The sequence below is a fragment of the Sorex araneus genome, chromosome 6 (genome assembly GCF_027595985.1).
Source record: "Sorex araneus isolate mSorAra2 chromosome 6, mSorAra2.pri, whole genome shotgun sequence".
In the NCBI taxonomy this organism is placed as follows: domain Eukaryota; kingdom Metazoa; phylum Chordata; class Mammalia; order Eulipotyphla; family Soricidae; genus Sorex; species Sorex araneus.
The window spans coordinates 69635325-69654562 of record NC_073307.1 but is presented as its reverse complement, the minus strand read 5'-3'; the positions used below and the strand labels follow the sequence as shown (position 1 = coordinate 69654562).

At 37.2% G+C, this 19238-nt stretch overlaps 1 protein-coding gene across 5 annotated transcripts in view; it reads left to right on the top strand.

Moving 5' to 3' along the window:
- Positions 1 to 19238, top strand: part of PPHLN1 (periphilin 1) — a 140710-nt gene that overhangs the window by 56347 nt on the left and 65125 nt on the right. For 4 of the 5 annotated variants that reach the window (XM_055141186.1, XM_055141184.1, XM_055141187.1 and 1 more), the window contains 2 exons: positions 5211 to 5422; positions 17781 to 17837. In XM_055141186.1, the coding sequence (XP_054997161.1) occupies positions 5211 to 5422; positions 17781 to 17837 (269 nt within the window). The remainder of the gene's footprint in view (positions 1 to 5210; positions 5423 to 17780; positions 17838 to 19238) is intronic. The other variant, XM_055141189.1, reaches the window with a different exon arrangement.

Below are 19238 nucleotides of genomic sequence, written 5' to 3'. Positions count from 1 at the left end.
TTCACATTCTGTCTGAAATTTATCACTATTACTATCACTGTCATCCCTTGCTCTCGATTTGCTCGAGCGGGCACCAGTAGCGCCTCATTGTGAGACTTGTTGTTACTGTTTTTGGCATATAGAATATGCCACGGGTAGCTTGCCAGGCTCTGTTGTGTGGGCGAGATACTCTCGGTAGCTTGCCAGACGCTCCGAGAGGGGCGGAGGAATCAAACCCAGGTTGACCACGTGCAAGGCAAATGCCGTACTCTCTGTGCTATCGCTCCAGCCCATCTGAAATTTAATGTGCAGTAATTTTATTCTTTTAACCATAAATCATATGCAATAATATTTATTGATATTTAAAGTCATCCAGTGAAATGATAAACATTCTGTAGTCTGTATCTTAGTCATAGTGATAGTTCCTGCTACTCAATATGGTTTGCACATGTAAAGAGATTTCAGTTATTACTATTAGGTAGTAAAATCAGCTAGATTTTTTTTTCTTAGTCTTAATTCTTTTCTGCCTCTTTGCAAGTTTTTTTTTGTAAAGAGTCAGAAGTGGACAACATGTATCTAAATCTTTCAGAAACAGGGTGTATGAGGAGATTTTATTTAAAATTGTTTTTTATATTTTAAGTATTGATTGGGAATTTTAATTGGGAATCAGTACTTCAAAGTGGCAATACTTAAGTTGTTTTTCACCGCAAGTTTAAAAATACATATAGATCTAAAATACGATTGACTTCAATTATTTTATTGATTGAGATTTTGTGCTTTACAATACTGTTAATATGGTTTCTCATGCACATAACTCCAACACCACACCCCATCTCCAGTTTACCTCCCTCCCTCCCTCCCACCCATAAGAATACCGACACCCTTCCCATTTTAACACCCCCTTTCCCTGTACCTTACCCCCCCACATCATCCCCAGTTTTGTGGAGCAGTTCTCCCATTGTGTTGCCTTTAGCCATTTTTTGGGGGCCATTTTATTTATTTATTTTGCATTTTAATTTGTTTTTTAAATTTTATTATCATAAAGTTGTTCAAAACTATTTATTACATTTAATATTCCAACACCAATCCCACCATTACACCTTCCTACCACCGTTATTTCGAATTTTTCCCAACCACTACCCAAGCCTGCCCCAATAGCAGGCTCTAAATAATTTATTTTGTATTGTTATGAATAATTCACTAAAAAAATGATCAGAAAATTTCTTTTGGAAAAAGTCTGTGGAGATTGGTGTATCTCAGTGTGGAGCCATTAAGCCCTTGAATAAGAGATTACTAACATGTTGTTACAGATTGAGCCCTGTGTGAAATAAATATATTTTCTAAATATATTTAGAGATTGGTTGCCCTCTGTTTTACACCCCATCCAATGTTGTGTGCTATTCCTGGTACATTAGTAATGTAGAGTATATGATATTGCCCCAGAAGTTCTAATATTTTGAATGGGGTGATAGAGCTAGAGTTTAATTTTTAACTAGATGGTGACCTTGGGGTCTGGAGGCATCTCTGCAGCTTGTGGACTCTTTTGAGATTTCTTTGTGAGTCTTTAGATCATGGCCATTAAGCAGCTAACATGGTACCAGAGGCAGTTCTTGAGCATGACCACCAGACTCCTGAAGAACAGGGAGATGGGGGGAGGTCCCCCATTCCCGATTCTGTAAGAGCCTGGAGATTTTGATCAAAACCTGCATACCTGAGTTTTTCAGCAGACCCACTCATGGATGAGGCTTATCCTGAGCCTCTGAAGATTGGCTGTGAGCATGGCATTGATGGGTTCTGGAGGTTTTTTGGCTGCTGAGTCTTTATTTGGGTGGGTGATAGGCTCACCCATGCCCCTCAGGGTGCCCTGAATGAGACTCAACTGGCCCAGCATCTGAAGGCATCTCTGCCTATTTTGCATTTTTAAATTTTATTAAAGCACCGTGATTTACAAAATTAAGTTTTAGACATACAATATTGTAGCACCAATCCCATCACTAGTGTCAAATTCCCTCCACCATTGCTTCTCATTTGTCATCTCCCCCATCCCTCCACACTTTCTTTCTTTTCCCTATACTCTGGGCCAAGGTTGATTTAAGCATCCCCCTTTAAAGCATTGCATTCCCTCAGAACCATCAGGTGGCTGTGGTGTTCTTTGGTACCAGAACTGACTCATCTGACTTGACATGGTCAGTATCTTTCGTATGTTAGAGTTTGGTCCCTATCCACCAGTGATTCCTTCCCTTCCTTTTGTGAAAACACAGATCTTGATAGGTGCTGCTGGTTTGTCACCTTGAAGGCAAACTCTGTAAATGGTTGTATCCATAATAATGCCATGAAATCGCTCATGAGAAATCTTAGGTATATTCTGATTGTCTTTGATATTTTGGTACCTGGTAGTTTATAATTAATAGAACAGAAGTAGGGAATATATGACCATGTTTCTCATATTAAAAATATTTTATGTTAACATTATACACCATATCAATAGAAGGAAAGATTAAAACCATATGGTCACATCAATAAATGCAGAGAACGCATTTGAGAAGATCCAGTACCCATTTATGATAAAAAAAACTCCTAGCAGAATGGGAGTTGAAGGAGCTTTCCTTAGTATAGTCATCTACCACAAGCCCACAGCAAGCATTATTCTCAATGGGGGAAAAACTCAGAGCCTCCTTTTAAGATCAGTAACAAGACAAGGTTTCCCCCTATAGCCACTTATATTCAGTATAGTACTGAAAGTACTTGCCATAGAAATTAGGCAAGAAAAGATATCAAGGGCACCAGATAGGAAAGGAAGAAAACAAGCTCTCACTATTTGACATGATACTATACTTAGAGAACCTTAAAGCCGCTACCAAGAAGCTCCTAGAAATAATTGGTTTGTATAGTAAAGTGGCAGATTACAAAATCAATACCCAAAAGGTCCATGGCTTTCCTATATACAGATAATGAAAGAGAAGAAAGAGATATTAAAAAAAAAATTCTGTTCACATTAGTGTCTCAGAAAATCAAATACCTTGGAATAAGCTTCATGAAAGAGGTGAAGTACCTATACAAAGAATATTACAAAACACTACTTCAAGAAATAAAAAAGGACACTAGGAAATGGAGACACATCTCCTGCTCATGAACCGGGAGGATTACCATCATCAAAATGGCAATATTCCCCAAAGCATTATACGGATTCAGTGTAGTCATTATAAGGATACTCATGGCATTTTTCAAAGAAATAGACAAAACACTCCTGAAATTCATATGGAGTAGTAAATCCCCACAAATAGCCAAAGCAATCCTTGGGAAAAAGAAGATGGGTGGCATCACCTTCCCCAACTTCAAACTGTACTACAGAGTGGTAGTAATTAAAACAGCCTGGTATTGGAATAGAAACAGACCCACAGACCAGTGGAACAGAGTTGAATATTCTGACACAGACTCTCAAGTATACGATCACTTTATCTTTTATAAAGGAGCAAGAAATATGAAGTGGAGCAAGTAAAGTCTCTTCAAGTGGTGCTGGGAAAACTGGACAGCTACATGCAAAAGAATGAACTCAGACCTCTGTCTAACGTAAAGCACAAAAGTCAGATCCAAATGGATTAAAGACCTCAATATTAGACCTGAATCCATAAGGTACATGGAGGGGAAATGTAGGCACAACCTTCCATGATATTGAAGGCATCTTCAAGGATGAAACACCACTGACCAAGCAAGTGAAAACAAATATATAAACAAATGGAATTACATTAAACTAAGATGTTTCTGCTCCTCAAGGAAACAGTGAGCAAAGTACAGAAAGAGCCCACAGAATGCGAAAAATTATTTACACAATATCCATTAGCAAGGGGCTTAATATCCAGTATATACAAGACAGTGGTAGAATTGTATATAAAAAAACATCCTCCAGTCCAGTCAAAAAATGGGAAGAAGAAATGTACAGAAACTTTCTCTAAAAAGAAATTTCAATGGCCAAAAAGCACATGAAAAAATGCTCTACATTGCTAATCATCAGGGAAAGGCAAGTTGAAACAACAATGAGGTACCATCTTACACCACAGAGACTGGCGCACATCAATAAGAACAAGAACAACCAGTGCTGGCGCAGATATGGTGAGAAAGGAACTCTCATTTATTGTTGGTGGGAATACCGACTGGTCCAGTCTCTTTTTGGAAAACAATATGGACATTCCTCCAAAAACTAGAAGTTGAGCTCCCATATGAACCAGCAGTACTACTCCTGGGAATATATCCTGGGGATGCAAAAAATACAGTAGAAATGACATAGACACTTTTATGATTATTGCAGTACTTTTTATAATAGACAAAATCTGGAGAAAACCCGAGTGTCCGAAAACAGATGACTGGTTAAAGAAACTTTGGTACAACTACACAGTGGAATACTATGCAGCTGTTAGAAAAGATGAAATCATGAAATTTGCTTGTAAGTAGATGGACAATGAGAGTGTCATGCTAAGTGAAATGAGTCAGAAAGAGAGGGACAGACATTGAATGACTGCACTCATTTGTGGAATATAAAGTAACATAATAGGAGACTAACACCTAAGGACAGTGGAGATAAGGGCCAGGAGGATCGTTTCATTGCTTGGAAGTCGACCTCATGTGCTGGGGGAAAAGGCAGCTAGGATAGGGAAGAGACCACTAAGTAAATGATGGTTGGAGGGATTGCTTGGGATGGGAGATGTATGCCGAAAGTAATTAAAGGACCAAACATATTGGCCTCTTAGTACCTGTATTGCAAACCATAACACCCAGAAGGAGAGAGAGGGTAAGAGGAAATGTGCCTGTCACAGAGTTAGAGGGTGGGATGAGGTGAGGGTGATGGGAGGGGTACTGGGAACATCAATGGTGGAGGATGGGCACTGGTGGATGGACGGGTGCTCTATCATTTTATGACTGAAACGTAATCTGAAAGTTTCTAAGTTTGTAGCTGTAGCTCACGGTGATTCAATAAAAGTCAAACAAAAAACAAAGGAAAAAGTAATGCTTGCTTAAAATAATAAAGTAACGTTCGTGCTTTGTCATATGGCTCATTTTTGTGGGTGGGAGGAACATTCTAAATTCTATTTCATGAACATAATTTAATACTGTGTATTGACTTCTGAAACCAGGTGGCAAATTTAGTAGTTTGCAGTCTCAGCTTTTGTTGTTTGTGTTTGTGTATACATATAAGGTATGGGGCATAATTAATTTATTTTATGTTTACTTTAAAGGGACATGAGAGATGGCTTCAGAAGAAAAGGTTTCTACTCTTCCCATTATGTGAGAGACCGATCTCCTCATAAGAGAGACACTTCTTTTTTCAGAGAATCACCTGTAGGCCGAAAAGATTCTCCACATAGCAGATCTGGCTCCAGTGTCAGTAGTAGAAGCTATTCTCCAGAAAGAAGCAAAACGTACTCTTTCCATCAATCTCAACATAGAAGTATGTATTTAAAAATATATTATTCATTGAGGTAACATTGGTTTCCAAGACTTTAAATATTTTTATGTTCAGATATAGTCACAGTATTGACACACCTAGCACTAAAGTGGTAATGTCTTCCATCACAGTCCATTGGACCCTTTCAACTTTTTTTTTGTTTCTCAGTCTTCTCTAATAGAGTACTGATTCATACTGCTCTATAGACAATGTAAACATATATGTATATGTATTGTATATAATGTTCATTTTTAACTTTATTTTGAGAACTTCAAGCACCAAAGGTGGATTAGTGTCTACATTTTGGAGAATTATTTCAAATTACAGTTTGTGTGACATTTTACTTAAAATTATTCAGCATGTAAGAGATGTGTTCATAATCATGTTGGAACGTTACATGTGCCGATATTTTTGCTAGTTCCTGGTCTAGTTAGATATGCTTAATCTTCTGTTATTAGGTGTTGCCTATTTCTACCTTATATCATATACACATAGTATATTTTTCATGGAAATTATGAGTGGCTTTTTACTAAATATAAGCCATAGCCTTATAAGATTTAGAGCTAAAGTTTATCGTATGTTTGGTTTGCGCTTTGTTTATTTATTTATTTTTTGGCTTTTTGGGTCACACCAGGCAATACTACTCCTGGCTCTGCATTCAGGAATTACTCCTGGCAGTGCTCGGGGGACCATATGGGATGCTGGGAATCGAATCCAGGTCGGCCGTGTGCAAAGCAAAAGGCCTACCCGCTGTACTATCACTCCAGCCCCTGGTTTGCACTTTTCATATCTCCGCTTTGTCTTTAACTTGGAGTGCCTGGACATGCATGGTATTCTGTGCAATCCTCAATGTTTTAGAATAAATACAGCAACTTCTTTTCTGAATAAAGTATTCCTGAATTATTTCTTTAGACTTTACCATTTGCAGTTGAGTTTCATTTAAAAAATATTTCTGTATACTTTCTATATACAAGGTACTTACGTTGTTAGGAAGACCAAGGAACTAGAATATATGTATAGAATATATATGCATGTATAGTCTTTTTCTCTCTATAGAATGCATATATAAGCATAATTTGCATGAATAGTAACAGCTTTATCAATATGTAAATGTAGCATAAGCTGTAACTGATATATTATAAATGAATCAATAGGACATGACCCTGTCACATAGAGAGAATCTCACATGGGGTAATGAAGAACATATCGAGGACATGACATTTGGGTTCATCCTTTATTTCAAGTTTCTACAAGTGGAGAACTATTTTCTAGGTAGAAGAAATTGTGAGCCAAAGTACAGAAATCAGAGAAGTCTGCTATTTTTTCTTTTCCCTTTAGCTTCTTTCCTGTTAGCTCAACAATAAAAATTTTATTTTAACATTTTTGCTTCCTGCATATTGGCAGTGGTATAAGATCACTTCACATCGTCAGATTGTCTCCACTTGTAGCGATTGCTGGATTCTTGTGAACAAGTTAGTGTATGCTGTTTTTAGAATTAGGTTGAAGGGGGCGGCGGGGAGGGGGTCTTCCAGAAAAATATTTTTGGATTACTGTATGTGAATGGAGGTATGAATGTCATTTGAAGGATTTAAAACGAAAATAATCACTTACATATGCCTTCTTGCTAAAATATTTTTGGAATAGTTCCAGATAATTAAAAGTTTTTACTTTTAGTGGAGTTCAGTTTGATATTTTTCCTTTTGCTTCATTCCTGTCCTCTCTCACATCTTCTTGATTTCTTTCAAGAAGTTAAGTGGTGTCCTCACTTCCTCTCCGTCTCTCTTTCTCTCTCCCTCTCCCCCTTCTCCTACATCCTTCCTCTCCTTCCCTCTTTTTTGGGAGTCACACCTGGCTGTGTTCAGGGCTTAGTTCTGGTTCTGTGTTCAGGAATCAAACCCAAGTCAGCAAGAGAAGAACTTGCTATCTCTGTTCTCACAAGCTTGCATCTATAAATCATGCTCGTATGTACAGACATAAATATCTAATTTCTAACAGTAGCCACCTTCGTAAGAGATTTTTTAATGTGTTAAATTCAAATTTATTGAGTATCTGACTTATTTATTTATTTATTTATTTATTGGTCACACCTAGCAATGCACAGGGGTTACTCCTGGCTCATGCACTCAGGAATTACTCTTGGCAGTGCTCAGGGGACCATATAGGATGCTGGGAATCGAACCCGGGTCGGCCGTATGCAAGGCAAACACCCTACCTGCTGTGCTATCACTACAGCCCCTCAATTTATTTTTTGATAAGATTTTATTAAGAGGAGGAAACATTTTGGAATGAGAGCCTTTAACAAAACGAGTAAAATGGAAGCTTGAGATTCATACATCACAGCTTTTAGTGAAGCTACTTAGTTATTTCAGGTAGTTATTAGCAAATTTATTTTTATTTTCTTCCTTTTAAAAGCTAAAGTCCTAGGGAGATATGTCTGCTTTTGACCTGATGGTTAGTGGCCCAAACTCTAGTAAACTCTTTTTTTTTTTTTTTTTTTTTTTTGCTTTTTGGGTCACACCTGGCAATACACAGGGGTTACTCCTTCCTGGCTCTGCACTCAGGAATTACCACTGGCGGTGGTCAGGGGAACCATATGGGATGCTGGGAATCGAAAACGGGTCAGACGCGTACAAGGCAAACGCCCTACCCGCTGTGCTATTGCTCCAGCCCCATCTAGTAAACTCTTGAGGTTAATTGTGGAGAAGCAACAATGTAGTGCTCCTTTATTATTGTCTCCTGTATGTTTTCTCTGTTCTTTGAAGTCTAGTACCTTTAAATATCTAGAGTGATGACAAGATAACAAGGATTGTTTGGAGACTAAGATATAGTATAAATTGAATTAAATAGAACATATTACTTCGTTGATGAATTCATGCTTATTTTTTAAATTCATTTGGCTTTGAAAGTAGTTATTTGAGAAAAAAAAGTCTTGATAAAAATTTAAAAAAATCAAACAGGGTGAAATGTAAAAAAGTGTTTCTGTGAAACAACTAGTTAGTTAACTTTTTGGGCTATTAAAATAGTTTTCTATACTACATTCACATAAGTGGTTTTTAGAATAGTTTGATTCGATTGCAGATAAGATCGCAAAAGGACTTTGTTTCAAACAGTACAAAAAGTAACTGCTCTTAACATGTTTACTTCATTTATTTTTTGATACCTTTGCTTTAAAAGTAAATTTAACAAATATTGATGGCACTTGACTTTTCTTCAAAAAAGGACAGAGTGGCCTGGGAGGTTACTCCTAGTGAGCACTTGCCTCATGGGTTAATCCTTGGTAGCAACCACAGTTTTTTTAAAAAGAGGACTTCGAAGCAGAGCTCTTTAATTATCGTCTTAAACTAGATTAACTAGTGGAAAATGTAATTGATTTTTTAATATATAGGAATTTTGACACAGATTTTAAATGTTTATATAAAAATAGGTAACATTTTGTTATTCCTTTTTGTGCTCATATTGCTTTAACTTAAAATTCTTTTAAGTGCATATTGGATTTGCCAAAAACAGTAACAATAAGTCTCTCAACTAGAGACGTTATTGGTGCCCGCTAGAACAAATCCATGAGCAACGGGATTCATACTGTTAGTTTATTTTCATGATCATTAGTAGTTTGGCCATGGTAGCCATTTAAGGACTAATTTTCATAATTGTCATTTTCTTTAGCATATATCTCTGCCATTTTATGTCACAGAATAATTTTTTTCTACATTTGTATCTCAGCTGTTTTTCATTTCCTGCTTTTATGCCTGCATGAATACATATATGTCCTTAGGTGCATGTAATTGTATTCTAAAGTTAATTTTATTCTGGTGTGTGTGGGGTATCCCAAGCAATGCCCGCAGACTGGGGGTCTCTTCCTAGCAGTTCTCAGCATCGAGGCTGGCAGTTTGAAGGGAACTTCAGAGAATAAAGTTCTGCTTGATTCCTCTGGTGTGTGGAATTACTGCACCACTCTGGTGGTGCGTGGGATTGGCCAAGGCCCCACCTGGCAGTACGTGGGGGCCTTCAGGGCTGTACCCAGTAAAGCTCTGGTGACCATGTAGTGTGGGTATATATCTTAACCACTTTACTATCTCTCTCTAGCCCCCATATATGTAAAAATGAATACTTATTATGAAATACTTAATAAGAAATACTTCATTATTTCTCTTACTTAAGCACTTAGACTAATCTTAAGAACTTTGGATTGTTTTAGACTAATCTTAAATTGACCTATTGTTTTTATCTTATGCTTTTAATTTAACAATTTTATATCTATAACAACTGTACTGTTATAGCTGTTATTCTAGTATTATTATTAGTGTTATGATTCTAGTATTGTTTCTAGTATTACTCATTTTTATTGTCTTGGTTATACCTCATAACCCTTTCTTATTATAATCTCTTTTTTTTACTTTTTCTTTTTTTTATTCATCTTATTATATTCTCATTACAATTATTTGTTATATATATTTTTATTTGAAGTTTAATTTTATTCTAACTAAATGTCTCTCCATAAATTTCTCTTAGGAATTTGTTTCCCTTTGTCTCCCTTTTCCCAAATGAATCCTTGTTTTCTTATCTTACACTTTGTTATATGCCTTTTGTTTAGGACAAGGGTTTTAATAGTGACAGTAGAGATTCATTTTCTTAAATTCATTCTTTGTTAAAGTACTTTCTGTGTTATGTTTATAATCTCCCCTCCTTATATAGCTTTTTTTATGAAGCAATTAAAATATTTTACTCTTAACATCTATTTATTGCTAATTGTTTCTCTTAGAGCCATATAGATATTTCTGTTCTATTGTGACCAGATATTTCTTTTTATATTTGAAAAGTACTATCAGAAGCTTTTTTCCCCCAGAGTTTACTTATGTATAGTTCCTTCTTTTGTTTTCTTGATTTTTCTTTCATTCCATTTCAGTTGTGATGCCAGAAGTGAATTATTCATTTGTGAATTACAGTATAAAAGAGGCTGTTACTGAGACTCTAGCTAGCTGAACCTAAGTCATTTAAAAAACTTATTTATTTTTTAAAGTCTGTTCTTTTGTATTAGGTGGAACTACAGTTAATGACTCATGGTCTTCTATAGTAGTGTTAAAATCTCATTAGTGATCTGTTAGATTAGTAGCAGATAAAAAGATGTTTTATCAGCATAGGAGGTAGACTTCTGTACTAATCATTAATAATTCTGTTGAGGAGCTTGAGACAAGCTATAGAAACTTGTAGAGATCTTTCTGTTGACCTGAGCTATTTATAGTCATTGTTATTTCTCTAGAATTTGTGAGTTCCCTATCTTGTCTACTTTCTCTTTGAGGATTTTATGATAGATGCTTTCTTAAATCCTTAAATTTCTTAGGTTACAAAGCATTTTCTCTATTAAAATAGTCACTTCTGATGTGTGACTTTGTTTTTATAAATCCATCATTGTTTTCATTGATAATTATGTAAGTACTTAATTATTCATTTTAAACATTTGCTAATTATGATCCATTTTCCCAGGGATGCTTCTGTAGACCCAGGTGACATTTTGCTCAGAAGCTTAAAATACTGTCAATACAGAAGATTTGCAAGATTATTTTGTTGTGGTGGTGTTATTTTTCTGAGGTTCTAACTTTGGACCCAGTATCCCCATAATTTTTATAGCAGCCATTTTTAAGGATAGATAATACAGTTTAATACTCTTATCATGTAATGATCCTTAACACCTCTCAGAATGTTTTATAAATGTACAAGAATTAAGAATACTATTTTGGAGGGCTGGAGTGGTAGTTCCACAGGCAGGGTGCTTGCATTGCATGCAGCCAATTGGAATTTGATCCCTGGAACCCCATAGTGTTCCCCAAGCACCACCAGGAGTAATCTGTGAGCACAGAACTGGGAGTTAGCCCTTAGCACCACTGGGTGTGGCCCGAAAACAAAACAAAAATACTGTTTTGATAAGTGTTTATGGAAAGATAGACATTATTGTTGAGCTTCAATATAATGGCAAAAAAAAAAATGTCTTGTTGTTCTAGCCAGTGTTTTAAATAAGATCCTCCTGGCTTTGAAAATGTTTGGAAATCTTCATGACAGTATGGATTATGAAATGCCAGTAGAATTTAGTGGTTTATTTTTGCACTTTTCTTCCTAAGTTTTGAGAAGTGATGGGAATATGGAAATAAGACTTCATCACCAGATCATGATATTAGTAGGGAGGGTCACTGTATTTGTGTTCCCTGGTAGTCTTGTATTCATCAAAATATATTTCATGTAAATGATTTGCCAAACATAATAGATTTGCTTTGCCCTTCCTGTTTTTGACCTAGTGGGAAAAGAAAGCAAGTCATCAAACAGGAATAGACATTTTACTTGCTCTCTGATGCTGGTGGAAGAATATAAGTGGAGAGGGATCACTATGTGTAATATGGAGTTTCTGAAGTCTAATTGAGTGGAAGATCTAGACTGTTAACTGATCCAGGTTATTAGTATGCTAGTCTGTTACTCACAAGACAGTTATGTCTATGAGTTTCTTAAGTACAGCTGTGGGTTTTTTTTTTGGTATCTTAGTATCAGAGTTTTGAGTAGTGAGAATTAATAACATCTCTGTCTGATATCCCTGTTTAGGGAAATAGTATGTTCTGTTAATAGCATCCATCTGTTATATTTGCAGATGATAAAATATTTTATATTTTTCTAGTGAGCTCATTAGGGTTTTTTAAAAAATATTTTATTTTTATAAAGTAGCTTACAATGTTTGATTACATCTAATATTCAAAAACCAACCCGAGGGGCCGGAGCAATAGTACAGGGGGTAGGTTGTTTGCCTTGCACACAGCCGACCCGGGTTTGATCCCCGACATCCCATATGGCCGCCCCAGCACTGCTAGGAGTAATTCCTGAGTGCAGAGCCAGGAGTAACCCCTGTGCATCACTGGGTGTGACCCAAAAAGTAAAAACAAACAAAAAACCAACCTGAGCATCATTACACCTTCCCACCACCATATTTCAGATGTTTCTATCCTGAACCCCAACCCCTGCCCCCAAAGCAGAACTGAAATCATTTATTCTGTATTGTTTGTTATGAGTAATCTGCTAAAAATGATCCAAAAAAGGTTTCTTAGAGGAAAGTGTGTGAAGATTGTTGTATTTCACCCAGGAGCCATTAAGCCTTACTATAAGAGATTACTAATATGTTTTAAAGGTTGAGGTTGAGCCTTGTGTGCTTATACATATATAAATATACATATATATATATGAGTGTGTGTGTGTGTACATGTACATGTATGTATACATGTATATGTATACATATAAAATCTGTAAAAATATGTTTTCCCCTAAGATTGGTGCCTTCTACTTTAAACCTTATCAGATGTTGTGCGCTTCTCTTGGAAGTATGAGACGTTGCATCCAGGAATAGGTTCACTCATGGTGAGGCTTGTCTGAGTGTGTGGAGACCTGCCATGAGCATGGTGGTGATTGAGTTCTGGAGGTTTTCGACTGCTGAGACTGCCTCCTTTGGGGTGGGGAGGGACCTCATCTGCCCCTCTCTGGGCTGTCCTGAATGAAACAGCCTGGCACGGGGTCTGGAGGCATGGCTATGGTGTATCATTCTGTGTTGTCTTCTGAGAGATTTATTGTTGTTGAGTCTCTGGATTATGGCCATTGCTGAGATTATAAAGCGCCAGCCAGAGGTGCCTTGTGGGGGTGACTGCCAAGTTGCTGGAAACAGAGTGAGATGGGGGGAGGTCCACTATTCCCAGCTCTGTTGAACTTGAAGTTTTCAGTCACAAGTCCCACATACCTAGCTAGGTTTTCTGCGGATTCATTCATGGGTGAGGCTCGACCCGAGCTCATTTGCTTTTATTTTTTTATTTTTTTATTTTTTGTTTTTTGGATCACACCCGGCGATGCACAGGAGTTACTCCTGGCTCTTCACTCAGGAATTACCCCTGGCGGTGCTCAGGGGACCATATGGGATGCTGGGATTAGAACCGGGGTCGGCTGCGTGCAAGGCAAACGCCCTACCCGCTGTGCTATCGCTCCAGCCCCTCATTTGCTTTTAAAGGATAGTTATAAGTGCATTTTCAAAGATTTCTAATTAATATTTCTAAAGCTGCTTATTTTTGGGAAGCAGAGGAGATGCACAATTTTGTCTTCCCCTTTCTTTTTTTCCTCCTGTCATTTATGTATCTTCTTACACGAGGATTTTTCTTGTGATTTCCCTTCATTTTCTGTTTTACATCTTCTTGCATATCTACCTGAAATCTTGCTTTTTCTAATCTTGAGCACTAATTTTGTATTCATGATCCCAAAATTTAAAAATATATAATTTCTTTAGCAGTTATGGAATATAGCCATTTTAGCATGTGTATCATATCTTTATTGTTTCATGTCTTAATTTTTTTTTAAAGCTTCAGCTGTTAAAGAAATGAATGTAGCACCTGTGTTATGACATTTGTTTATTGACAAGACTTTAATTTATAAGTATCTATTTTGTTCCTATATGTCAGGGACTATAATGTGTCTGGCTAGGCTTATTATTGTTTTTATAAAACACATCAGGAAGAAAGTATATTTCTGAAAAATTGTATTAGATTTGTAGCTACTATATATAATCATCAAACATTATCTATATTTATATTTGTGTTTTAAAGAATCATGGGGAAATTTTATTGTTTTTGGACTACATCCAGGCTACCACATAATGCCATTCATCAAACCCAGGCATAGCTCCTGCATACAAATTATATGCTCCAGGGAGCAGAGCTATAGTACAGTGGGTTAGGAGCTTGCCTTGCATGTGGCTGAGCTGGGTTCGATTCCTGGGGCCCCATATGATCCTTCACGTCCCACCAGAGTGATGCTTAAGCATGGAGCCAGGAATATGTCCTGAGCACTCCCAGGTGTGCCCCTAAAACTAAAATAAATAACATTTAAAAAAAAAATCTGTGTATGTACCAGCTCAATTTTCTCCTTTAGTTCTTACAGACTTCTAAATATTTATTGGAATACTTAGTTTCTTCTCCAGCTTTAATTTTACCTCCATAGAAAGAACTATATACTTATTCTATGAAATAAGTACTTGAAATTCTTCTTTATTTTCTTTCAGTTTCACTCACCAATATTTTGACTTTGCTATTTGACTTCCATACTGCCACCTTCAGTATTTTTCTCCTTGCTTTCTTTTCTTCATTCTGTTTAGGAAATAATTTTCAACAAGTCAAAGCAACATAAATATGTGAGATCTTTCTGCCCTGTTTTCAAGCAGATGCTTGAAAACTAAGCTTTCTTAGTTAGATCAAGGCTGAGATGAATTTGAGCTAATCGTTAAATACGTGAGAAAGAGTATCCTGCTAGAAATGTGGGAGAGATTATGGAGGTGGAGATAGTTTAGAGCACCTGCCTGCCTTGGAAATGTGAGACTGCAAATTCAGCCCTCCCACACCTCTCTATATACTGAGTATCATCTCCGTGCTACTGCCCAGGCTTCCTTGGTGCCGCAAGTGTTGGTTTCTGAAGGGCTGCAACTAAGTGTGTGCAGATGTCATAAATAAAAGTTTGTGAATCAAACTTTTATTTAATAGCATCTTAATAGCTAATTAATAGCATCTTTTAAAAAGTGAAATAGGAAACAAGTGAAATTAGTTGTATTCATCATGTAGCCCTGTAAGACTAGCAGAGCAAGAGGATTGACTATTCACATCTAGCAAAAGTAATAAAGAAGAGAAAGAAAGGTGTAGTTAGGAGAATGTAGGGGGACATACACAAAAACAGAGCAATAAAAAGCAAATGACAAAGTGTTAAGAAAAACTTGTTTATGAATTGCTGATTACTTATTAAGAGGGAAAATATCACTGGTACCTCTGGAGTAAAGGGTTTACACATAAAACAGTTTTTAATATTTTAAAAATTATTAAGAAGTTTTGGTAAAACCAGTTTGTCATTGGTGGATGATCTTGGACAGTTTGGTGACAGTATGCAGTGATTTGTCCATCAACACCATAAACACTATTGTGATTATATTACTTAAAGTATAAAAATAAATAAAAAATTTAAACTAACCGTTCATTTGTTTATGGTTCTGCCATTTGACCTGAGTTCAGCTGAGCAATTTTTTAACTGTTAGAATATATTGAAGAATAATTCTGGTCTGTTTATCATACTTAGAAATATCATAATTCCTACAGATTCTCAGAAATTTGTAATCCAAATAAATTCAGTCAAAAAGTTGTCCATGTTGTCCTCAGTATATGTTGGTAAATTGGGGTGAAGGGGATGTAATTGCAAATTCTTGTTGTTTTTGGGCTACACTGGGCTGTGCTCAGTGGAACTCTCTGGGACCATATGCTGTGCATGGGATAACACCCAGGGGTCGGCTGTGTGCAAGGCAAGAGTTCTACCCGATGTACTACTTACTATTGCTCTGATCCTATGACTTTTGTTTTGTTTTGGTTTGGGTTTTTTGGCCACATCCAGTGGTGCTCAGGGATTAGAATTTACTCCAAATTCTGCTACTCAGGGATCACTCCTGGTGGTGCTTGGTACTGAAATCAAGGTTGGCTGGGTGCAAGGTCTGCCTGCTGTACTCTCTCTCTCTGGCCCCTGTAATTGTGACTTTCATGAAATGGATATAACTCCCATTGCTAATTTCAGTCTTTGATGTGGAATCACTGAACATGTAGTTTGGAAGAATGTGAATACTCTTACTAGATCCATGCCAGATTCCAGATACTCCTGTAAAATACCACTGTTGTGATCTCTTGATTTTACAAGGAATTTGAATTACAAGGAATTTGAATAAAAAACTGAATGAAACAGGATTCTATAAATGAATGAAGAATTTACATACATGGGAAATAATGCTATTAAAGAATAGAATTAATACTGTATGGAATAAATGCCATTGATAAGGCCCTTAACAGCTGTTAGAAATGAGCTGCGAAAGAGGAAATGAAATTTATAATGTACTTAGCTGTTTTAGGAGGTACAAGATTTGTTTTATTTTCTTTGGGGGTAGAACATTTGGGCCACACCTGGCGGTGCTCGGGACTTACTCCTGGCTCTGCACTTAAAGATCACTCCTGATGGAGCTCAGGGGACCATATGAGGTGCTGGGAGTTGAATCCAGGTAGGCTCTGAAGCAAGTGCTATACAGTCTCTCTGGCCCCTTGAGCAAGCTTCCACTCCTGCCCCCTCCAGATGATAGGTAAGTAATTAGAGGAGGATACTGTATCTTCAGTAGCATTTTTTACAAAAGTAGGGTGGCAGTATTCCTGTGCTATCTTTGTTGAAACTTTTTGCTTTGTTTGGCAGCGGTCAGGAGCTGTTCTTGACATGATGCTCAGGGAAGCATTTGGTGTGGAATTCTTTCTGCATGTGCAAAGCCCATTGAAGTAGCTTTCCAAACCCTGAAAAGATTTTTTTAAATTCAGAAGTGCTGACTGTGCTAAAATAAGTTGGTGTTGGGGGAGAACCCCAACATAAAATTTACATTTTGGGGGGATTTACACTGGAAAAATGTGAAGCAAATGTTAAGGAGCTTCATTGGAAAGATATGGGATTCCCTGGAAGTATGCTTAGACTATTTCAAAACTAATCTGTTGCATAATTTAGAGCTTGCAGGTAAGGAAGCTAGCAAGATACTTAGAAGAGTTCAAATACAGGATAATTAGGGGTTACACTAAGTAGTTTATAGATTTGTTTATAAGAAAAAGTCCTTTAAAAATAAAACCTTTTTACTAAAGAGCTTGAATAGAAGTCATTAGCATGATTTAATAATAGGGCAAGTTGGAATGACTTTTGTGGGGGCTCCACACCCTCCAGTCTTAGAGCTTACTCCTGGTTTTGTGCTTAGGAATCACTCCTGGTGGGTTTGAGGGTCTGTGGGGTGCCAGGGATTGAGCCCAGGTTGGCTGTGTGTAAGGCAAATGCCCAGCCAATTGTACTATTTTTCTGGCTTATGAGTGACTTCTTACAGTTTGCCTTTGTGAGCCCAAGCCAAGGATACCTTTCCAGTATTCTTTATTTCCATTGGTGCCTAGATTTTGTGGTGTGTTTTCTTCAACAAATTATTCAAATGTCAGCTTTATTGAGATTAGAATAGGGTGCATATAATGATGATACACTTGATCCTTGTCTGCACTTTTGTTATCTTATGATTCTCCCAGTCTATCCTTGGCCATCCTTATCATCGGAGTCAATAGCTTATGGCTTGTCTCTTGCTGTTTCTTCTTCTATGGTGGTTCCTCTGGCAGCTAGCCTTGAAAGCGACCATAGTTTAGGGTCGGCAGCGAATGCACAGAAGCTTCAGTTCTCATCACTCTTACTTCTGTGTTCTTCTCTTGTTCACACTGGGCACTGAGGTGCTGGCGTTAATTCCTCCCTGCCCACCTTTCCCTAGAGTCCATGCGTGATGGTGCCTCCTACAAACGACAGAATGAAGGAAAGCCAGAACGAGGTGAGTTTTGAGCTAGATTTTGATTTGGGATTGTGAAGGGTGGGAACTTGGATCAGTAGATGTCTTGGAAATGGGAAAAGTATAACTCCTCTAGTAGTTTATTGTTAGAATCAGCTGAACATCAGTAGAACTAGGTTGTAGGACTTTAAAGATTGTGTGAGTTGGTTGTCTGTGTTAGCTGTTCATCTTCAGGTCATTGAGATTTAGAAAATAATTAAGTTGTTGCCAGATTGAAATTGACAGAGGATCAGGGTATTTTAATTTACCTATACGCTCTTCTTGCTGCTATCTGAATCATTCCTTTTAATTCTTTTCTTCTCTCCTACTGCTTGCCTTCATGCAACATATATGTAAACACACATGTGTGTCTGTATATATAGATACATGTGTGTATGTGTGTAAATACATATAAATATATATGGATACATAATAAGCCACCTTATCCCTACCTTCTGAACACTAACACTGGTTGAAAAGTTCTAAAATTACCCTTCAAGTAGCTAAAAATTCAAAATAGAGCATACAATTTGGGCATTATACTGGCATGCCTCTAGCACTGATATCTTAATGTTAAAGGGAGTATCAAGAGATTAACAGCTATTTGTGAAAGTTCTTTTTCCTATGTCTTTGTGCCAGACTGGAGCACAGTGGGTAGAGCATTTGCCTTGCATGCGGCCGACCTGGGTTTGATTCCTCCGCCCCTCTCGGAGAGCCCAGCAAGCTACCGAAAAGTATCTCGCCCTCACACGGCAGAGCCTGGCAAGCTACCTGTGAACATATTCAATATACCAAAAACAGTAACAACAAGTCTTGCAATGGAGACATTACTGGTGCCCACTCGAGCAAATCAGTGAACAACAGGACTGCAGTGCTACAGTGCCTTTGTGCCAGAATTGAGCTTTTACTATTTAATTATCCTTTAATTAGCAGAACGTGCCAGACAGCCCCTCATTTTTGAAGAACTGTTTATCTGAGTAGGCTGAGAACAGCGTTGCATGTTCGGATAGAAAAATGATTTCGCTAATTTTTTAATGCTTGTTTTCTGAAAGAGTGAGCTAGGTAGACCCTGGGTATTCGGAAGTTAGTAAGCTGTGACACCTAGATCCTCTAAGACTCTTAGGTACAGTTGAACAGGCAGACAAAATGATGTGGAATTTACCATGTGTAATGAATTCACTACAGACAGGTATGCTCTACTGTTACAACATGATGTAGAAATTATGGCATGTAATGAATACAGAAGAGGATGATTAAATTAATCACCTACTCTGTCATTAGAGTATCTAGTGATGATTTTTTTTCCCTTTTGTTTTTAAGATTTGCTAGAATCTTAACATTTATTTGATGTGAAAGCCTCATAATGGGTCTGTAAGTTAAAAGATGCAACAGTTCTAGGGGCCT